General features: G+C 37.9%; 6 protein-coding genes across 10 annotated transcripts in view; 3 read left to right on the top strand and 3 right to left on the bottom strand.

Moving 5' to 3' along the window:
• LOC124176189 (rho GTPase-activating protein 44-like) overlaps positions 1-10,855 on the top strand; it is a 79,254-nt gene extending 68,399 nt beyond the window's left edge. The window contains exons 1-9 of one of the 4 annotated variants that reach the window (XM_046557124.1): positions 317-1,081; positions 2,436-2,589; positions 3,512-3,800; positions 3,893-4,117; positions 4,273-4,570; positions 5,229-5,468; positions 5,585-6,399; positions 6,554-6,735; positions 8,025-10,855. In XM_046557124.1, coding sequence (XP_046413080.1) covers positions 1,029-1,081; positions 2,436-2,589; positions 3,512-3,800; positions 3,893-4,117; positions 4,273-4,570; positions 5,229-5,468; positions 5,585-6,399; positions 6,554-6,735; positions 8,025-8,453 — 2,685 coding nt within the window. In that variant the 5' untranslated portion in view covers positions 317-1,028 and the 3' untranslated portion in view covers positions 8,454-10,855. Of the gene's footprint in view, positions 1-316; positions 1,082-2,212; positions 2,356-2,435; positions 2,590-3,511; positions 3,801-3,892; positions 4,118-4,272; positions 4,571-5,228; positions 5,469-5,584; positions 6,400-6,553; positions 6,736-7,062; positions 7,201-8,024 lie in introns of those variants that run through there. The other 3 variants (XM_046557127.1, XM_046557125.1, XM_046557126.1) reach the window with 3 other exon arrangements.
• Positions 10,856-10,992: 137 nt separating this feature from the next.
• LOC124176194 (acyl-CoA-binding domain-containing protein 6-like) lies at positions 10,993-11,923 on the bottom strand. The gene has a single exon (XM_046557134.1). It carries the CDS (start codon positions 11,773-11,775, stop codon positions 11,065-11,067), a length of 711 nt encoding a protein of 236 aa, XP_046413090.1. The 5' UTR covers positions 11,776-11,923; the 3' UTR covers positions 10,993-11,064.
• On the bottom strand, positions 11,710-12,128 carry LOC124176195 (SRA stem-loop-interacting RNA-binding protein, mitochondrial-like). The gene has a single exon (XM_046557135.1). It carries the CDS (start codon positions 12,126-12,128, stop codon positions 11,847-11,849), a length of 282 nt encoding a protein of 93 aa, XP_046413091.1. The 3' UTR covers positions 11,710-11,846.
• A 28-nt stretch (positions 12,129-12,156) lies between these two features.
• LOC124176193 (probable methyltransferase-like protein 23) lies at positions 12,157-13,665 on the bottom strand. 2 transcript variants are annotated; one of them, XM_046557132.1, is made up of 2 exons: positions 13,377-13,665; positions 12,157-12,741 (listed from the first exon to the last, which is right to left on the bottom strand). In XM_046557132.1, the coding sequence occupies exons 1-2, from the start codon at positions 13,626-13,628 to the stop codon at positions 12,157-12,159; spliced, it is 837 nt and encodes a 278-aa protein (XP_046413088.1). In that variant the 5' UTR covers positions 13,629-13,665. The 2 variants fall into 2 exon arrangements, with proteins under 2 accessions (XP_046413088.1, XP_046413089.1); XM_046557133.1 differs by having other exon boundaries at positions 13,464-13,665.
• Positions 13,666-13,797: 132 nt separating this feature from the next.
• LOC124176190 (NAD-dependent protein deacetylase sirtuin-7) lies at positions 13,798-18,028 on the top strand. Its single transcript, XM_046557128.1, has 4 exons — positions 13,798-13,929; positions 14,115-14,212; positions 14,664-14,879; positions 15,135-18,028. Exons 1-4 carry the CDS (start codon positions 13,831-13,833, stop codon positions 16,357-16,359), a joined length of 1,638 nt encoding a protein of 545 aa, XP_046413084.1. The 5' UTR covers positions 13,798-13,830; the 3' UTR covers positions 16,360-18,028.
• Positions 18,029-19,901: 1,873 nt separating this feature from the next.
• The window catches only part of LOC124175291 (caskin-2), a 55,277-nt gene continuing 52,957 nt past the window's right edge, over positions 19,902-22,221 (top strand). Inside the window, exon 1 of the mRNA XM_046555369.1 lies at positions 19,902-19,977. Within this exon, the coding sequence (XP_046411325.1) occupies positions 19,917-19,977 (61 nt within the window). The 5' untranslated portion in view covers positions 19,902-19,916. The remainder of the gene's footprint in view (positions 19,978-22,221) is intronic.

Here is a 22,221-nt window from a genome sequence, read left to right as displayed (position 1 = left end):
ACTCGGAAAACTCAGTAAGAAAGGAAATTCGAATTCATTGAAACATTGTTTGCTTTGATATTGATTGAAGCAAATATAATTAGATTAACTACAGTCCCAACTTCTGAACCATCGTTTCATCGTAAACGTTGATTCAAGAATATATGGTCAGTCAAGCTCGTAAATTTAGTAACATATTTCAAACCACTGCGATTCAAATTCACAACGCCAGCAGCGCGACTTTCGCGCTATCTTGTGGGATAACTTGAAACCACGGTGATTTGATGTGCGATAGATCGAAGAGAGGGGCATCTCGATAATCCGGAGTGTGAAGTTGTCGGCGAGTGCTGCAAACAAGGCGAACACCACTGGTAACTGCACAGCGAACGTAGAGCGAGCTAGGACAGTAAAATTAATACAAGAGTAGGTATATGCGCGATGCGGAGACGAGTGATAGCTGATAAGAGTTCGAAGGAAAAGTTCGATACGTAGTTTGGGCGAAAAATTAAGCTCCGCGATGGCGAGGCGAGTGGAAATTGAATGAAAAGGAGGGCTCGGGTATCGAGGCCCAATTTACGTGTATATACCGCGGTAAAAGTACTGAAATTTTATGACGATATATAAATAACTTATCGAAGGTGTACAGGCTAGGTTGATCGTGTACCGAACTAGGTAAACTGTGAAGTGAGATCATCGCCGAGCATTATGACGGATCAGTGTCCGTTTACAGTGTCAGACGTATTCTCAATGGTAATTCGCTTCTCGTCTGAATCTGACTTGGATTTTTACATGTGTTCACGTCCAGCGGTGCTCCAGGTTTTGGTTATAAATAGTCATCATCGGTGGGCGGGGAGTGAGTGAAGAAATTTGACAAACAATTGTAGAATAAATAAGAAGAGAAAAGAAACAAGCGGTGGAATAATAAATAATATAGGTGAAGAGAGAAAAAAGAATCTGAGGTGGTGTACACAATCCGAGCGTGCGCGGTGGGCGGTTCGTGCCGCGATTTCACTCCGAACTGTCAAACGAAGTACTGAAAATCAGCGACCATGAAGAAACAGTTTTTCAGGGTGAAACAGCTCGCCGATCAAACATTCTCGAGGTAAACACCCGTTAACCATTGTTAATCGGCGTTATTCATCGTTGGACGATAAACCATGACTTACGATGCGTAAACTTGACAGGTTATAAGCTGTACAAAACTTTTACGTTACTGTATTAAAAATAAAAACCGGATCACCTCAATCATTCGAAATAATTTTACATCCCGTTGTTGATCTGCTTGACAATTACGTTCGATGACCTTCGTGGTACCCGCGTTTCACTTTCCTTGAATTTAATATTAAATTACGGTAAAATTGCTACGAGAATTAAATAGGTTATTGAAATATTCATGTATGTAGCAGTCTTACATTTTTGCATGTTCCGACAGAACTATAGATTGTTGATTGTTTCTTTTTTTCCTTCTTTATCTACTGAAGCTTAACAGATCCACATTCTTTTTATTTCAATCGATAAATACATATTTATTTTTTATTACTGTATGGATAATATTGAACTGGTGTCGAATTCGATTCAATTGAAGTGTCATAAGCTAATCTATAACAATGATTATCATATCTTCTTCTACGAAGAGATACAATTCCAATTTTGTTACCGAGAGATAAAAGAAGATATAGAAATTTCGCTTGCAATTGTTCTTCAACTTTGGAACAAAAGCTAATGTACTTATGCAAAAATATTCCACTTTGTATGATGATAAGAAATGAATGACAAAGGAACCATGGGATTTGTTGGCCAAATTTAAATTCCGCTATTCTAAAATTAAATTCATGGCTATGAAATTGGCGGAAAGTATCTTGTTTTACACACATTGCTTATTCTCGTACCTTAAAAAATCGTAAACTAAGTTTATTTCAGGCTCGCTGTTTGAATATTCATTGAATTTTATTTGAAGTTTAATCAAATCGGATTTGTGCTTGTGCCGTAAAGGAAGTCCATAGCATTATATCTCAAATGGGAAATCCGATGATGATACAACGCTACGAGTTCTCTTGTTTACAAAGTACAGATCACCAGGTTTTTAATCACTATTTGCTACGGGAATTTCCTGTAATTGATAAAAACAACTGCAAGCTGCTCGCAGAGCAAGTAGGAATTCCTTTACTGAATTCATTAACCATTAACATCGGTATCGTTACACTTTATTGAAATTAATCATTAGCATTTTTAAAGCCTGCAACTTCGTTAGTTATTGCAATCTTGAAAATATCGTCACCCAGTGCTCACTGATAAACCACTACTTCCGTTAAATGTTAACGGTAAATGTGATTAAAGTCTCACAGACACCACAAAATATATGAGCTGGAAATCTAGGTGAAATATTATAAAATCTGATAATGTGTACAGCGTAAAATAGTAACAACCCTGTTTGAGAAATGACATCATTCTTCCAGAGCTGGAAAGACAGAAGTATTGACCGATGATTTACAAAAGGCAGACAAACATGTGGATCAGATCAGAGCGGCGCTTACAGGACTTAGTAAACGGCTTGGAAATGCTCCGAGTCAAACGCTTGCCCAGGATCCGGCTCAGAAGGAAAAGCGATTGGTAAGATTGGGAAAAAGATTTACTATTTGATTTTTGACTGAGCATCTAAGTAAGCTCAATGATTAGTCATGACCAAATTTACAATAGAAATAAAAATTAGGCTTCACTAAATATGCTTATTATACCTTTCTTCAAACAAAGAGGTTGTCTGTGAATCATCGTTCTATTTGCAAACATTATCAGGTAAACAAAGTACTAGAAACGCCGTGACATTGAGAATAGTATGTAACTTAGGGTTTCACTTTAAATTTGCGTATTCAAGAAATTTTCGGTTGTATTTACGGATGTGATTCAAAATTGTTTATCAGTAATTGTCCTTGGTCTTCGCAATCACAAAAACGACTACTTTGTTTGAACCAATTAAACGTATTCATTACTCAGACAGTTTTGCCTATCGTTTACAATGTCTCATTTAATTACATGAAAGAATGTTTTGCTTCAAAGTTATTGTGCTGACCACACATAAGATATTGCAAGTAAATAAGCATGCCAGCTGCAGAAAATGTGTTTCAAGGAATTTATTACATAATTAATGTTGTTGTACAGTACGAAAGCTTTACACGTACATTCATTCCAGCTTTAATTCTTTCTAAGGATATTTTAATTCTGTTAATATTTTTTTTAATTCTCTCTTCAATGTTCAGTGTTATCAACCCTTATACCTTGACTCAGTGTCTTTAAAATGCATTTTAGATAGCAGTTGCTTTGTTTTCTCAGAAATACTGCATTATATATAATGAGGAAGAGAGTTCGCAAGACAGCCATGCAAATAATATGTGTCCTATGACTAATTTGTTTTGCCGCATGATTGAAATACATTTTTCCCAATTATCTTGACTCAAGTACATGAATGTTGTTCAATCAAATTGTAAAAAGTATTTTGCTTTTTTTTTTCACCTAAATGCAATGAATTACTTTATAGAAAAAATGTCCAGAATACGTTCTTGGGCAAATGATGATAGAAAACGGATCGGATGATACTCTTCTCGGATCTACGTTATTGGAATGCGGGAAGGCGCAGATTGCACTAGCTCATGAAGCTGTGGATCACGAATCCAAAGTCGATCAATACGTAGCAACACCTTTACAACAGATTTTGGAAACAGATGTACCAAATATATTGAAACATAAACGAAATTTAGCTAGACTGACTTTAGATATGGACAGTGCAAGAACTCGCCATCAACAGGCGACCAAACACAGCGTAGGAAGTAAGTAACTTTCCCAAATAATTATGTAAATACTGTCAAGTTTCGGTTGTGTCACTGAGTGCCTACAATGATTTTATTTCCAACTCCTTCAGGCACTGGAGCAACAAAAGCTGACAGCTTAAGAGAAGAATTGGAAGAAGCTGAAGGGAAGGTGGAACAATGTCGCGATCAATTAGCGGCTGAAATGTTTCAGTTAATGTCACGGGAAACAGATTTAGCCCAAACCATTATTCAGTATGTAAAATTACAGAGAGCGTATCACGAGAGTGCCTTACATTGCCTGGAGGATATGATTCCTCAAGTGGAGAGCTACATAAGTAAATTATTACTACTAACTTTTGTAATCACTGAAATTTATGTTACAAATTTTTTATTTTCGCAGTCAACTACAGAATAAGTTACAGTGATTGAGAATATATTTATCAATACTTCTTTCCTGAGATACTAAGAATGACTTTTATCATTTGCACAGATGACAATGAAACGAAGCCCGTATACGGCTACCCGCTGGAAGAGCATTTGCGTGTGACAAATAGAAAAATAGCCCTACCTATTCAATTGTGCGTGTCCGCACTTTTAAGACTCGGTATGGAGGAAGAAGGCCTTTTTCGGATAGCCGGCGGTGCTTCTAAACTAAGAAGAATAAAACTGAGCTTTGACGCGTGTTGTCTGAGTTTGCCTACTGTCTTGGAATATCGGGATCCTCATGTGGTTGCTGGAGCTCTGAAATCATACCTACGAGAACTACCCGAACCTTTGCTCACCTATAAGTGAGTACATGCTTCAATATGAATATCAATTGGTTAATGACTAGGTGGTCTAAAAACAGATTTTGTATCCACAAGCTCAGCGATCCATTAAGTGGCTTGTAGATTTTTCCGAAACTTTCATAGGATTCCAAAACATTATGTATTCTAACGTTTTATTCGAAGTTTTGGTGCTACTGTGATTTTTTACAAGTTTGAAATTGTGTAATATGCAAACAGAGATATAAATTTTTATATAGAATTTTGGAAAAAAAGTGCACACGTTTTTTGCGTGTGGAAAATCTTTACTTAAGTTTCTATAGAGAGAAGAGACACTGGCTTCTGACTATGTAATATACAATGGGACCTTTATTGGGCTTGTTGGCTACGTTGAACATTCAATTGGTTTGACCTCAGCAATGACTTCCACTGATTTAACTGCCAGCATTAGCCACGTATATTTGATGAAATAAACATGCAATAAAATCCAACATTTGCATACGCATCGTTTAATTCTATTATTCAAATTACTTAACTTATGTAGACAGAACCTTTAAACAGTTTAAAATGATACACGTATATCAACGTACTTGATTGTGCTGTTTTATTTCAAAGGAAATGATATATTTTTAATGCTTGTATTCTTGATCATCCAAAATTATAGTAATAAATATTCCATCAGATTATATCCTGAATGGATGGCAGCTGCTAAAGTTTCCCAAAATGATGCAAGACTGCGTGCTCTCTGGGAGGTCCTGTACAAGCTACCTCCAGCAAATTTTGAAAATTTGAGGTTCCTAATGAAGTTCTTATCTGTGCTTACTAAAAATCAGGATATCAACAAAATGACACCACAGAATATAGCCATTGTTATTGCTCCGAATTTAATTTGGAGCCCACAAGAAGATGGTAATACCATGGTGTAAGTAGATATTTTCAATCTATATTCGCCATGTCACAACATAGTAATAAATTTCAGCATGCCGACAAACTTGAACGCAATTGATTTACAGATTTCCTTGTTTATTCCAATTTTAGAATGAACATGAGCACAGCGAACAACTCTAGTCTGATAGTAGATCAATTGGTAACATATTCCGACTGGTTCTTCCCTGGAGATATAGATTTTGATCGTGATTTAGACGTAAGTTTTCTTAATGGTTCGGAGACACAGGGTGTAGGGATGAGACGAGCAATTTCGAATAGCAGTCTCAGTGATCACGGCGGCAGTCCTCCACAAGGGAGTCCGAAACCTGCAACTCGTAGAAAAAATAAACCTGCTCCAACACCACCCAGCAGCACCCCTGATAAGCATGATAAACGATTTGATGAAAAATTACCAGCCACACCAGATAAACCACCAAGACCAATAGTAACTGCTACATTAAACAGGGCGACGTACAAGTCACACAAGCATGATAATGTGGAAACTGCGCCTATTAATCATGATAACAAGTCTGAAAAAGTCGATAGGAATCTAGAAATTGATGTAAAACCTTTAGGATTTGAAATCATTAATAAAACAGATTTAGTTAAGGCTGATATCCAAGTTCAAGAGAAACAACCAGAACCTAAGTCACCTCCGAGTGACGTGACAAAGAACAACGAAAGTAAAATTGAACATGGGAAACAAGATACCAAACATCCTCCTCCCATCGGATTTGAAGCTCTGCATCAAAAGGATATCGAAAACAGTCAAAGTCGATTAATTTCGGATCTGGAACATACAGAAAGTATTACAAACAAGCATAAGCCTGTCCCTGCTGAAAAACCTTCACCTTCGACTCTCGAAAGGCGAAGAGTACCTGTTGCTGCTCCAAGGTCTTTATCGACTATTATCCATCCATCTCCAGGTTGGTAAACTGAGCTAGTTTTTCGAGTTAAACTTAACTTAGGATTGAATTTCCATAGAAATGTTGTTTACTTGCATCAACAATTACTGGCTACTTGTAACACTTGATTCATAAGGTGCTCTGACATTTTTGTTCTATTCTTCAATGCTAACAGATGATATTGTGGAGTTACGGAGAAAATCGGTAGACAACAATATAACGTCCATAAGTGTGAGCAGCGTCGAGAGAAGTGGTAAACCAGCTATTCCAGAACGTCCTGCTGGCCTAGTGCGACCGTCTAGTCTTATTAGACCTGCGCATCGTCAGAGCAATGAAAATCTGGATGTAGAGTCAGGAGTAAGTAAATATTGAGTAAAATATTGCGAGAATTGTTGAGCTTAGAATTTTGATTTGAATCGTAGTTTCTAACTCTATTCTGGTTTCTATCCATTTATAGAGATAATAGTTGTAGACCAATTTCGGGTTTTGTCCTTCTCTTTCTTTCCTTTTTATTTGTTGATTGTTGCACGTTCTTATTCTGGTTACAATGTATAAGTACCTCAAAAGCAACCCTGGATTGTGTGTGATTCTATTATTCAGTATAACTCATTCCAGAGATATGTGTATTGGCTTGTAATTTATAACCGAATCAAAGATATTTACATAAATATTTTCATTTTTTAGTATGCTAAACCTTAGGCGGATAGAAGTATGTTATAATCGTGCTTCTTACAATTTTGATGAAAATAGCTTATATATATTAAATACTAAATATTTCAATACTTTTTAAATAGCAAAGTAACATGAAATTAGAAATATTCTATTATAATATTAATAAGCAGAATTGTTCTGTAACGATATAAATAAAACATGAAATATTCGCTTCAGCAAGAATTATTAATCATTTTATTCATCACTTATAAGTTACACATGATCAATTGGACAATTGGATACTATTATCCAATATTTGTGAGTCATGTTAATTTCAATTCAATTCTGCTGTAAGTGTTTGAAAACTTGTATCGCATAGATCTAACTTTATACATTCTAACAGTTATGAAAATACCCTAAACTTTGTTGTAGATAATTCTTATCTTAATCGACGTGAGATAAGCAAGCCTGATAAAGGTAAAAATAAAGAAGCAACTCTATTGGTGAATGCAAACGAAGGCTGCCAAATATTTATGTGTTTCACGAAATTCATCAGACTCCTGTGGAATGTTTTTGAAGGAACTAAGATCATATCATTAATATGGTTACTGGTCTTGGAAAGTGAATGTCCTGTTTGAATTAAGTTTAATACTTTACTGACTGCATGGTTTTTCCTCTGCCTGGTTTCTTCAAACTTATCCATAATTAATCATAGTTTAGTTACGCAAAGTAGATTATAATATGGTAGTTAATTTCTGTTGGAAAATTAAGTAGCAGCGGAAAAAAAAGTTGTACTTTTCAATTCAGTGTCCAGGAAAGTAAATTGTTCATTATCTGGTAATTATGATATCTAAAATGGTAATATTTTGTTTTGAGTATGGTAGAGCAGCGCTGTAAATATACTGTAAATATATATTTAGCTGCTTTTAGTGTACGTATCGGAGCAACGATAATCAATAATGTTGACTAAATGATTTTTTTCTCAATTTGTGCAGCCTTTGACATTGGAACGCACGCACATGTATTCGGTGGATAAGCAACAGGTTAGTATAATCCAAGTACGCGGGAACTTTGTAGGCGCGAACAATTCAGGTGACCACACATCTGGTTCCGGCCCAAATCTTCAGAGAAGTCCCAGCGTCGGAAGTAGGCCAGCATCGATGTCATTGCCTGGTGAAAATAGACCTGAGAAACCGCCAAGGCCCGATATGCCAGAGCAGATAAGATCTCACAGTAGGACGAGATCAGAGGGAAACATAATTGATGTCCAAACACAAACTGAAACAGTTATTGTTCCTAAAACACCCCAGCACCCGCCTCCACCATCGCCCAGATTTCTCCAACGACCTCCAAGGCCACAACCACCGCCGCCCCCACCTCCAACAGTCAGGGCCAAGTCTGAGCATGAAAGTACCAATCTCTAGGTGAGAAGTTCATTTCTGTTACTTATCAGCGATTTCTGTGTGCTGTTACCTAGTAGCTATGATTTGATATAAATGTTTAAAAAATTTCAAATGATGCCAGAAGCGAGTTTTGTGGTATTTGGAGTAAAAACCTTTGTTGCTCATTAAATTTGTACAAATCTATCTATGCCGCAACTAAATAATGATTGTGTAGTCTTTTGAAGATCCAGTCTTTTTGAATTATTACAATAAACTTTATGAAAGGCACGCTAGAAGCATAAGAATATTTTTTCACAGGTAAATTTGTGTGAGCTTAGATATTTTCAAAATTTTTAAAACCGATATTCAAGTAGGTTTGAGTTGGTAAAACAATTCGCTTCAAATTAATTAATACATCTTACAGAGGGTCACAGTTTAATCTGATCGAGCTTATCAAAACGTGACACTCAGCCTGAAACCCATGTCTTTTGTTTAAAATACTTTACTTCGCACAAAGATCAGTATGCTTATAGAATTAAAATACATCATTTTTATTTCATTGCTTTTTTTTTTTTTGTTTTTAATTCTCGCTGTGGACCAAGCGAAAATTTAGCAAAAAAGTTTTCTTTTTTCGTGTTTCTCTTCGATGTATGTTAATGACATTTGATAATCACATACCTAGTGAAGTTTTAAAAAGTAATTTTAAGGTTGCTTTATCTGATCATTTTTCATTAATTTTTTTACATTGCTCTTTTTACACTAAATATACTACAGGGAGTAAAGAATGACAATTATCAGGTGCTAGAAAACTATATTCTTTTTGATCCCTAAAAGTGGTTCAATTACTCAATGATAATACTTACCGATGCATGAAATGTGATTTAGGCACAATATTTCTAACAAGTGACAACAAATGAATTAAAATAGATTTTCTTGGAACTTGTTATACTAGTGTTAGGCATAAAGTAATCACGTATCATTTGATTCGAGTTTATCTGAAACAGTTTCCTGAACTATTTCATGTTTTTTAGCGAAGACATTACGAATATTGTATAGTTAACATAAGATACCGCACGTATACGTGTTGAAACAGTATTGAAAACTTATATCCAATAGTATGAAATATGTATTGAGGATCATTAATTTTTCACTATAATAATTGGATTTTTGCCGAAAATTATATCGAGTTGATTAACATGGACTGTTATTTTGCATTTTATCAAATCATCTTCCTACTAGACGAATTCGTCGATTCATGTTTTGTTGGATAGTTTCAATGTAGGTAGGATAGAAATAGTAATCTACTCTGAAATCACACTAAGAATCCAACATGTGATAGAATTACTGTGGAAATTTAATTTTAAATCTATATCAAGGGACGTATATCGATACAATAGTTATATATTAAATGAACGAGTGCTAAGCATGAATAATAATTTTTATTGTCAGTTAGCAATGAACTGATTGAGGTTTAACGATAAAACGTACGAGTCAAAGGTTTTGATGATATATCATGAAGCAATGTGTACCTAATTCAGAACTAGTTGCACCTTCAAATTGATGCATTTATATAAAACAGTGAATAATATCCACTGGTCATAAATTGTTTTATACATACATACATACGTTATATTATACTATTGCATTAACTGCCTAATTGTACTTTTTAACATGGGCATCAATTAGGCAAATCTAGATGGTAATGAAATTATTTCTAGTTATGTGTTATTAAATTTTTTAAAATAATATATTTTAAAGGTCTTACTATGATATAATCGTAATAAAATGACATAATTTTAGTGATTAATTTACAATCTTATATTGCTAATCGCTTAGGGCACTTTGTTTACAATAACGGCTTATTGACTGATTGAGTATGTCCTGTGGTTGTCTTCTGTCAGTAAAATTGAATTTAGTTTCATTAGATAATTACTTTCATTTCATAAGTATTAAACTAATTGGTTTCAATGGAAATTATTTGCTATAATTTATATAATATTGTTGAACTATTAAGAATATAGGATCAGCGTGCAATTTTAAAAGTCGATTCGTATTACTGATGTATAAAATTCTGTACTCTATTTATAATCATTTAAAAATGATTAAAAACGAAATTCGCGATTCATAAAAAGATTGTACAAGTCGCCGTATCTGTGTGACTAAGAGAGTGGAGATGAAGCAAGGTCACAAAATTGTACTGTTTGATCAAGTATCCTTTTACCAGGAAACACAGGACGTTGATGAATAATATAATATCGTACCTCTTCTATTTTAATCGGTAATAATAATATGTGCTGATCGGCTGTTTTCTGTTTTACAAGTATGGGATAAATACCGATGGAACAAGTATCATGCCTAAAGAAAGCTTCGGCTGTGAGTATTTTGGAGCATAGAAGGATTTATTTGTACATAAATAAAGCATATCTCTACTCAAAATTCTAAAATTTGTTCAGCGGCATAATATCATTTTTAAGAACTTGCCTGCCATTTCCTGCAACCGCTTTTCACTAACTTATCTCAATGTTTCCTGAGCGAAAATTTGAGATTTCAACTTATGTAAAGGCTTGAATAACAGAATCCATCAATTTCACATTATGATTTATTAACACAATGGATACAGACATAAAGTACAGAAAAGTTTACTACTTCAGTGTCAAAGCAAGGCCGCTATTTGTTCATCCGCTACATCTTTCGGGGTCATACCGTCGTTGTCCTTTACACACTGAGCCCCAACAGACAAGAGGTATTTTACTACTTCTGCATGACCGCAGGAAGCTGCGTAATGCAGGGCAGTTTGTCCCTCGTTATCTCGAGCGTTTACTTCGGCTCCGTTCTCGACAAGACATTTTATAGTCGGCATGTAGCCTCGATCAGATGCCCAGTGTATCGGTAACATTCCAGAGTCATCAGAAACGTTTATAGATTTCCGGTCTCTGGCTATTATATCTCTAACCTTTTCTTCATCTCCGTCTTTAACCCAATCTAACAAAGTCTTGTCTATATCTCGAAGCTCTACATCTGTGTTGGGTAAACGACTAACTGTGACCCAAGCCTGGGATCCTAATCTAGCGTCTTTCTCCCACGTAGGATCCAACTTACCTACTGCTCGTATGTAACTTCCCATAGCAACTTCCTTGCCCATGTCACCCAGTGCTTTCCACGCCTCCCATTTATGTTTAGCTTGGGTTTGATACCAACTCGGTCGGGGTGTGTCGCATGGTCCTACAGTAGCTTGTTTATACAGACCATAAAAGCCTAAAAGCTGTCCGGAATCTAATTGTGACGCTAAAGATTGAAGGTGATCCGCAGCCCTATCGAATGTTTTGTCAAGCTGAGATATATCGGCGGACTCACTGTTAGCCATAATTGTTGTTTTTTTTTATCAAGTTGAGCTTATCTCTAGTATACCTAATTTGATGGGGATAAAAATGCAATTCACTGTTGGGGCTGATTGGTAGTATAGGGGTCTGAAAGGTATATCGGGTTTCCTTCTAGAAAGTGATGTGTCTTTTTGACTGCAACGTTCAGTTCTTTTGGACTACTAAACGTAACAAAGCCATAGCCTTTGCTCATTCCAGTCGTTCTGTCAAAAACAACATACGCGTTGGAGATAAAGCCAAACTGTGAAAAGTATTCTTTCAACTGCCTATGTGCTACAGTCCAGGGCAAGTTGCTTACGAACAATTTATGAGTTGAGTTTGCAACTTTGGCTGCCATGACACGGTCTCTCAATAATTGTTTTATTCTACGAAGCTCGCCTGATGTCGAGTAAATGAATTGTATGATCTTGCATCAACTCCTGTATATTTATGCCCGAGTTAGCGCCGAGCCCAGCAAGAGGAATATGTGTACAGGTCAACCCCCACTTATTGAGTAAGTGTTCAATGGACCAGTCAGCACTACGCTCTTGATATGTGCACAAGAATCTTGCGTTTGAGTTTCTCTCTAATAGAAAGGCGACAGTTACAACGATGTCTTCGAAGACAGTGGGTTCGTAAAAGCAATCTGATCCTAGGATCAAGTCTAGAGGACCGATTGAAAACAATCCAGACAAGAAGAGGCCCCAAGTTACTCCAACTACTTTGACTTGCGACAAAACACCGTTCAGCTCACAACTACGCTTTATGTGCTGCAAACTCTTCGGTAGACTTGCAGAATCGCTGAGTGTTACCAGAGCGCCACACTTGCTCGCCACTATTCCAGGAAGCGCTGTACCAGAACCAAGCTCCAACACTCTCTTCCCAACCAAATCTCCACGGTGTTCCCACAAAAACCACGCCAGAACTGGAGCTGACGGCCAAGTGTAGAAGCTGTAGCTTGCCTGCAGGAGCTAAATTTTAAGAAAAAAATACAAGTTGTTTGTGAAATTTTTGATCAAATCGACATTGTATTATCTTAATTTTAAGATACTAATTGTAAGTTAATTTAACAGAAGGTACGAATCATATTGTTTTGTTTCTACTAGGTTTACGGAAGACTGTAGTTGAGAAGTATCTGTTATAAGAGAAGTTTTGCGAGAGAAAAATTCTGCTTTAGTGACAACATGAGTATCTAAACAATTTTAATTTTAAGACAAACGTAAACAAAAAAAAAACGTACAATTACATAAAATAATGATTGAAGTCAGACTGTGCTGATTAACGTTGAACTCTAAATATTTCAGTTGTCTTGCCGGAAAAAAGTTGCTGATTAGTTTCTACGTGACTGTCATCGTCTCTCGATGATCACGTATTAAACAAAAAAAAAAAAAAAAGTTTCCTGTTGGGTAAATCTTTGTTCAGAATACGACCTCCTAGTAGAATTGAGGTTATGTTCGTGTTATGGATGTTTAGCCGTTGCTGACAAACGACGGACGTATGTAGATGGTAAATAGATAATTCGAAATATGATACGCTTTGAAAATACGACAGTGAATGTGAAAAAAGGATGGTTGGGATGAAAATGTGAAATTTTTGATGAGCTCACCAAAACGCGTAATACCGGTAGCAGTTTGTTGGAACATAAAATGGGCGATTTCCGGAGATGGTAAATGATGAAAGTCGTATTGCTCACCTCGGGTATGTAAATCTCAAGTGATTCGTCGTCCTGATCAAGTTCCAGGTTCCGACGAGATGTGAAAAAGAATTTTTTCACTTGCTCGGAGGCGACCCCATCGGACATTGGGCCTTGCGCGGAAGGACTTGAGTGAAACCAAAAACTTTCTTCTAATCCCGGCATAACTATCGATGTAATGAGGTGTATTAAATATTCTTTGTATTTATCATAATTACTTAATCACACGACGATCTTCTGCTTGGAAATATTTCAACACCGCGATCAGTTATGTTCTGATAAAAAATTAGCTTTTATGTTGTTGCTCGTATTGTTCGTGGTTTCGTCATGCGCAAATCTGAGTTTAAAAAAGGGTTCTTGATTAAAAATGGAGGAGGTTGGCGCAGAGAAATGTCTGTCAAGGAGACGTTCCGTCACTGTTAAACCATTTCGTGCTAAGGACGAGCGTGTCGCGACTTTGAAGAAGGTACAGTTCACCCGAAATCAACATCAACAATCAATTGTCACATGTCCAATTCCCCTAATTTCGCAACGTGCCTCGGGTCAATCGGGCTTATCTTACTTTTCACTTTTTATTATAGCTTATTTCCTATCGTAAACAAATATTGGTGTGTATACTCGGCTCTTGACTAACCCTTTTTTTATTTTCAGGTCGCCTCTATACTGCAGAAGTCGGAAACTGATCGGACTCACGAGGAAAAGGACATTTTACTATCCTGTGGAGATGTCGTCAAAGAGGTTAACCTCAGGTATGTATACATACCTGCATGGCCATCTTGTAATACGACAATTATCTCGTATTTTGACAATCATCTACCGAATTCCCGTCGAGTGTCATCTTCTTTTACATCAGTTTTAGCGTAGTTTGATTCTCGCTTGTTTCATACGCACAATTCTTATTCACTTAATTCAAATCTGTGACGAAAAACACAAAGCATATCTTTTCAGGGACCATGGAATATTATCAGTACCAAGCTACTCGTATCATGTATTGAAATTATTCTTTTCTACCTTGACAACAATGAAAATTTTTTCCTTGCAATTCAATGACAACAAAACATCCTGTTCTAGATTCCTTATGACTATTGTGCAGCCTGGAATAAAGTTCTTAAATATCAAGAATATTGACGTGGCTGCTACTTTTTTGATGTTACTTAATTGTATGAAAGCTTATAGCATGCTGAATTTATACTAAAACAGGCAAGAAAAGAGGGACAGAGTAAAGGCGAGATTAGAAGAAGTGGAAGATGCTCCAGAAATATTGGAAGAAAAATGTATGCGGCTTGCAGCAGCACTTAGTCGAGCTACCTCGCTTGCGGTTTACACAGGAGCTGGCATCAGCACGGCTGCCTCCATTCCAGATTACAGAGGAACCAATGGTGTTTGGACAAGATTACAACAAGGAAAAGACATTGGGTGAGTTGAATGAAATTTATGCAAAAGCACAGTGCATGGAATTTCATGATTTTGCTCTGATTTATTCATGTAAATGAAAAAGTTGTTTACTTTATACATTATTTTTTTTTTAAATTATAATAAATGAGCATTTTCCATGGAAACGTGTAGTTGAAATGAGAACATAGTCATTTCCATGTTGTTTTACAAACTTCGTTATTTAGACTGTCATTAAGACATTTTCAACTCAGAAGTAAATCATTTATTTCTATACAGAAATCATGATCTCAGTCAGGCGGAACCCACCATAACGCATATGGCTCTGTATGCTCTCTACAAGGCACGAGTATTGAAACATATCGTATCCCAAAACTGTGATGGATTGCATTTGCGAAGTGGTATTCCTCGCACGCTATTATCAGAGGTTCACGGAGACATGTATATTGAGGTTTGTAGAACGTGTAAGCCAAACCGAGAGTACTGGAGGCTTTTCGACGTAACTGAAAAAACTGCGAGGTATTCTCATGGGACAGGTAGAACATGCCACAAGTGTAATTCTGTCTTACAAGATTCAATAGTGCATTTTGGCGAGCGGGGTAACTTGTCGTGGCCTATAAATTGGAACGGAGCAAGCAGAGCAGCGAAACAAGCCGATATTATTTTGTGTTTGGGCTCGAGTTTGAAGGTCCTGAAGAAGTACCCATGGCTTTGGCAGATGGACAGACCAGTGAACAAGCGACCTGCCTTGTATATTGTCAATCTTCAATGGACGCCCAAGGACGAAAATGCGGTCTTGAAAATAAATGGAAGGTGTGACGAAGTAATGAAGAGAGTAATGACCCACTTGGGGCTCGAAATAGCACAGTATAACAGAGCCAAAGACCCAATCTTTCACCACGCTATAAGACTTCAAGCGATCGAACAATCGACAACGTCACAGCCATGCCTCGAAGAACCTGCAACCTTAGTCGAAAGCGATTCGAAAAACTGTATTGACGTTAATCAAAAATCGGTAAAAGAGGAAGACGGAGACGATGAAACTATGCCAAAAACTGAAGAAGACTGCAATTCACAAATCACTACATCAGAGCCGATGACGGCTTATCCCGCCCCATACTTCACAGCCCTACCATTTCTTTCCATGGGCTTGCCTTTCCCTCCTATGTACATGTATCCACATTTAACGCCGTTTTTTTACTACCCATTTATTCAAGTACCGCCACTCATGATCGAATCACCAAAACCAAAACCTGCCTGTTCGTTTTGTATGGAAAACGAGGGGTCCTTAACTTGCCTATTTTATCCACGAGACGGGGACGATCCTGTCTCTACGGACCTCTCAGCGACTGATAATACAGAGTCTGAAATTGATTCCAATCCAGAACCAATTCAGGAAAACGAATCTTTAGTATTAGACCCCACAACGCCGATAATACAATCGGCTAAAAACCCCGGCTGGTTTGGCAAGGGATATCGCAAAGGTATGAGAAAAAAACGGTAGCATCTGCTGTTGCCATATAAAAAGTGTACGTGTCGTGCGAGTATGGATATTGTTCCTGTGTTACGTCGACTTGATATATGCTGTGAAAGAAAAATTAATAAATTAAAAAGTATGACGCAAGAATTATTAAATTACACATTACGACAAGCAAAGAACGAAAGGTCGAGTAATAAAACGATGTAATATTTCGAATCAGTTGCACCCACATAACGTTTTACGTTCACCCAGGTCAAAATAGTGTTATTCAACGAGGAAACCCATGAGAAAAACCAAAATATTCTTATTCATTTCTTGCTGCAATATTTCTATCTTAAAAAATAGGACTGAAATTAGCTACGTAAACATAATGAAACATCAGGGAAAAAATCATTATTGCACAATTTCAGAATAACTTTCAAGGAGTCGGCTTTTCAAAATAAGAGTATGTTTTGTTTATCATGGTTTACTAAATTTCAAACATTCCTAAAGGTGCAAAGAAACGATTTTTCCCGAACATGCATCATTACAGTAACGTTCCTAACTTCATCCTCATCTTAAAAATGCTAATTCACGTGTGATGATTAAATTATAAAATTAAAAATTTTTTTCGTACTTTTTTTTCTTTACAATCATAACGCCACTGGCACTATCGGAGTGAATTCTGCTTCCAATTATAATACTTGCTACGTTAGATAAGATATGTTAGTTGAACGATAATGATGAAATAGTTATTCTTATCCACTACCATAGTCCATAACATGTACTCAATAACCACTAATGAGCCTTTTTAGGTTCGATAAATATTTTCTGGCTTAGCATTTTAGCATTCTGCAATGTCTGTTCAATGGCTACCTCAGTTTAAAGATTCACATCTTCCTTTGTTTCTTCATATATAGTGAATTAAGCAATAAAGGTAAATTTGAGAAGTGTTCAATTGCTCCTGTGCGTGTTGAATAAAATTCACACTATCTACGGATGATAAATGTTTAATCAATAGCTTCCTACATATGATATATTAATTGAATCAGTGTGGTGAATTCACATACTCAATAACTGTTTATGATTAAAATTGAACAAACTTATAACCGACTGGTACGCCATAGCTCGTTTTTTTATTTCCGTGTTGCATTTGTATAGTATAACTTCTTGCATTATGCTTTTCTGTTAAAGTGACTATATATTACTATTATTGTAACTATTATTGTGACTCTAGCTTTAGCGTTATTTTATACTTATAAGTATTATCATTTATTATTTATTCAGACTAGCTCTGTTTCAAGAGTTTAAAAATATTAAAAAGTGGAAGAGAGAGAAAAGAAAAGATATTATTGTGAAGCAATAATCCGACTGTGAAATTAAACACACTCCCTGGGAATTATTACGCAATTATTCGAGCTGTTCCAATAACATAATACCAACTGATTAGAATCAATCCAATTGACAATTGGAACGTTCGAATCACGTTACTATATGGAATCATATTACAATCTCGTACGACATTTTCTTACTTCCTGTTTTTTTTTTCCCCAATTTAATCATTTTTATTCTTTTTTTTCTCAACTTAGAGCTTGACGTTTTACCATTCTTTTTTATTATCGCTTGTTCCGTACGTTGTGGTTACAGGAAACGCTGTCGGCAACCAGTTTGTAATATTGAATCTTTGGTATCAATAAAACCTGCTTATAACGTGCGTTTGTCCTCTGTAATGCTTTGTCATTTCTAACAATAAAGTCCTGCAAATCACAGCAGTGACCTACATTGTAGAATAATCTGTATACAAGGAGGATTAAGTTGTCTAGCTATAGGTGCAACGATTTCCTGCCTAAATTCTTGGACCCTGTTTCGGAGTTAAAAAGTACTTTTTTTCCATCAATTTTTTTTCTTGGCAGACATCACAGAGGAAAGTAAAACGTGTTCAGAATCATTCAAATTGATTACCTGCAACTTATGTACGTATCGCTCGACCGATTCTCATCTGAATATGGTGTTTTAGAAAAAGAAACTGGTTTTTCGATTAAATGTTATTGGGACGATGCCAAAGGTGGAATGGAGAACTAGTAATATAATCTAAAATTCAACTAACGAACGACGCGAACGATGCCATGGCCAGTATAAATCCTGCTGCTATTTAATACACCCTATTGCACAGAATGCCATAAAAGGCCAATGACCTTTTAAGAAACCATATGCATGGCATAACTAAAAAATAAAAAAAAACAAATGTAAGTCGAAGGAAACTACCCGTTACATTTCGCGTAAAATGCCACTGTGCGGCATCCGCGATTCAACTGTCATTCTTCTTGATCTTGGAGGGGAAAGAATTGTATATTATTTCTCAAGGGAATAAAGTCGAAGATTATTCCCGCGAGTGGGTTAACTATGATCAAATTCTCTAAGTACTACTTTTTTCTCATAGATGAGGGAAAAAAAGAAAGAGGGAATAATATGCCACTTTCGTCCCGCTTTTCACGTAAAAATAAAAGTGAACATTATATGTTTGAGTCGAGAATAAATAATGATAGATCATCTTCACCGCAGTTTGACCTATGAAAAATGCAGTTACAACGTAACTTGCGAGAGAAAATAATACGTCGTCCAGCAATCCCAGGTTCAGTAATTTCAGAGAGTTATTCGTGAAGTTATGGTATTTTCGAACGAAGCCTGCCCGCGCGTATTGTGAGCTATTGAAATAACTTATAGTGAACTCACTGCAGCATCAATAAAACAGTGGAGGAAGAATAGGACGATAGATTCGTATAGGAGGAAGCAAAGAAGAAGTATTATGCGGTATAAAGAAGAAGCGGGGAGCGACGGGATCGATTGGTCGGCTCATATACGCAGCCCAGCCAAGAAGAGGGCAATTCGTTCCAGGCTCTTTGTCACTTGACGTCAGATCCACAACCTTTACGATAACAGCTGTAATCCGAAGTTTTGGAACGGTTCGGCGCATACGTACGATGCCGATCCGCGAGTCGCGGACTAGACTGTCAGCCCCGAGGAGCAATCGATATCGTAACGGGGGGTGGAGGCGGAGGGGCGACGACGCCGTCGGCGTCGACGTCGACGACACTCGTGCTAAGAGCCGCACCGTCCTGGCGCTACACGCGTCGGCCGAGTGCCGGGGCCGTATACCAGGAGCTGCTGAAAGTATAGTACCAGAGACTAATCGTAAAGAGGATATTGTAAAATCCGTCGGGAAGAGACCAGGTTGGGTCTCTCGCGACAGCTACTGCGGTTGTGCAGGCGTAAGTTCGTTAATCGGGATCGGCCTACGGTCTGCGTATACTCCAGGTGTAAACACAGACGATATAGCGACGCTGCACTCCGTACACCGATGTGATTATACCTATGTATAATCTATAATCGACGCGGTCGGAGGAAATAAGAAGCTGAAAGTAAACTCTCTCAAGACCTAAAAGTTAAAATCGGAACGTCTCGAGTGCGGGAGAGGCGCGTCAAGTACGTCTGGTGGAAGTCTGCCGAACGGACGGACGACTCGAATCGCTCGAGACGACGCCTCGCGTCCTGAAACGGCGACGATACGCCCGCCGACTGCAGGCAGCAGGCCGAAGGGCCAGATGACCCTAGCGGTATCGGCTGAGAGGAGCAGTACTCTTCGGGACGGACTTATAAATAGTGGTGAGTCCAGAGCGTAGTTGACTGACTGACAATGAGTCGTGCAGGAAGCGAGCGTGCGGATGGATGGATGGATGCGAGGGTGGAAGAGAGGGATGCCGAGAAGACCAACACGGCTGGAAAACTCGCGGGTCTGTTGCCATGGCGACCCCCCTGCGATCACCCTGCTTCAACACCGGTTCTCTGCAATCCTCTACTTGACTCTATAGCCTGCGTACCACTACCAACACTCTCTCGCGCCGCGGGTCGCTGCTACCTATACCCATCGTTTCGCAGTAGGGAAACCCGTTCCGAGGATTTCGTATACCCGGAACGGGAGGTGCCGTTTCGACACTAATTACGCCAACGCCTCCGCGTCGTTGCACTACTTCTTCAACTCTCTAGACTATGGATGGAAGAGCGTATAAACGTCAAACTGCACCGATCATCCCGCGTAGTCTGACAAATCACCGAAATTCATGAACTACGTTTGTGTCGTTGTTTATTTGTACCGACGATTGATCCTTCGAGCATTTGCATATGCACGTATATAATTTTCCGTCGTAAAATTCGGTTCTTTGCGATGAAAAAACGCAGATTTTACTTTACTTGGCGGAAAATATATTCATAAAAATTCTATCCATGTCTTATATCCGAAAAGGGTAATTAAAAAATCACTGTTACATTTCCATGGAGACTTAGTATAGAGGAGACATGCGTTACGGTGTAACAATGTACTTGAGAAGAGCCTATGGAAACCGTACAGGATTGTCGATTGAAATTGAAATTTCTTCAGATATATGGCGGAATTTTTGGTCTCGGTATAACTGGACACCCTGTGCATGGCTCAGAGTATACGACGAACGTATTCGGTCGCTGATGTGTTGGAAGCACAGCACGCGCGGGCTGACGGATTTTTGAAAGAATCGGAGTCGAGGCATGAAAAGAAACAAATCTCGGTTCCCTCTCGTCTGAGAGAGTGAGAGTAGTAGCGTAGCATTTGCAACCCGATATTCGAACGAAACCATTGAAATGCGTATGCCCATAAACCATTTATACTCTCAAAACTGAGAAACGTCGCCTAATCCGTTCCGTGGTGCCGCATGTTTTTCCTTTTGCTCTCCGCGTCTATACTCTCTCTTTTTCTTTTTCGTTTTCTCGTTCTCGTTCTCGTTCTCTACTCCCCTTTGTATTTACTGAAATGTGCACGCATTCAATTTCTACCCAACTGCATTATACACGCTCCTACTTTGTTCACACAACATACGGATATTGTTGCGTGCACGCGTTTTCTGAAAATCGTCTATTGCAAGATGTAAGTACGCGGAACGAGGGAAAATCTCTTGAACCCGTCCTCCGCGTTCCAAAGATCGTTTCAGAACGGATATATACGGCATACAGACGACGTGCAATTGCAGCTTTAACCTCGCCTTGTTGTTTTTATTCCACTGCAGTTTGCTGTGCCCGCTGTACTTTCTCCTCAACCGTACAACTACAGTATACGTATGTATTCATTTTACGATTCGGTGCAGCGATTGGCACGGCAAACTGTACCGCTATAGTTATTATACCGCGTACAAAAGTAACCTCCCGTCATTTCTTTTACATTAATTGTCCATTACCCTGACCAGTCGTGCCAGTTTCTACGCCAATGGGGCGCGGGCGCGCGTTTCAGAATCGCTCTATTTTTATTTTAGTCCATTGTTTCCTTCCTTTCTGACCTTTTTCTACTTCTTTTTTACAAAATTCTTAACGATCATGGAACGAAGGTAAACCCGCATGACTCGATATTGCCCAGTGCGTTCTAGTTTCGTTTCTGCCACCCTGCGGGACTTTCGCTTTATCAATGTCATCCCCTCATTCTATAGGTAGCTGCTCGCTGCACGCTCGACTTATGACCTATCAGTCCGCCTTAAGCCCGTATCGTAGACCCCGCTAGTCTAGCCGACAATTAATTCCACGCGAACGAACGTGTGAGAAAAAATTCACTCGCCGGTGAAATTTTGCTCTGGTATCCCGTCGCAATTAGCTATGCTCGTTTGACGTCGTGTTGAAGTTAGTAAAGTTATCGCAACCATTCGCGCTGAGAAAAAACCGTTATCTTGCAATTTTCGAATTGTTTGAAATTCAGTAAACCGTAATAAAACGAAATATGTCAATATTGTGCAATTCTAGTTTCTTCAAAATCATTGTAAAAATGAGAAAATAGTGATTTTTTCTTAACATTTCTTTACGATAACGTTACTAACTTCAATCTCATCATGTTAC

Source organism: Neodiprion fabricii, chromosome 2, assembly GCF_021155785.1.
Source record: "Neodiprion fabricii isolate iyNeoFabr1 chromosome 2, iyNeoFabr1.1, whole genome shotgun sequence".
Classification (NCBI taxonomy): domain Eukaryota; kingdom Metazoa; phylum Arthropoda; class Insecta; order Hymenoptera; family Diprionidae; genus Neodiprion; species Neodiprion fabricii.
Note: the sequence above shows the minus strand (reverse complement) of the source record. Positions and strands in the feature narration are given on the sequence as shown.

Coding starts and splice junctions, on each gene's coding strand:
- LOC124176194 (XM_046557134.1), bottom strand. CDS start 11,775: ATGGCTAACAGTGAGTCCGCCGATATATCTCAGCTTGACAAAACATTC.
- LOC124176193 (XM_046557132.1), bottom strand. CDS start 13,628: ATGCCGGGATTAGAAGAAAGTTTTTGGTTTCACTCAAGTCCTTCCGCG. Junction 12,742..13,376: donor TACCGGTATTACGCGTTTTG/GTGAGCTCATCA, acceptor CTTAAAATTTAG/CTCCTGCAGGCAAGCTACAG.
- LOC124176190 (XM_046557128.1), top strand. CDS start 13,831: ATGGAGGAGGTTGGCGCAGAGAAATGTCTGTCAAGGAGACGTTCCGTC. Junction 13,930..14,114: donor GTGTCGCGACTTTGAAGAAG/GTACAGTTCACC, acceptor TTTTATTTTCAG/GTCGCCTCTATACTGCAGAA. Junction 14,880..15,134: donor CAACAAGGAAAAGACATTGG/GTGAGTTGAATG, acceptor ATTTCTATACAG/AAATCATGATCTCAGTCAGG.
- LOC124176195 (XM_046557135.1), bottom strand. CDS start 12,128: ATGGCAGCCAAAGTTGCAAACTCAACTCATAAATTGTTCGTAAGCAAC.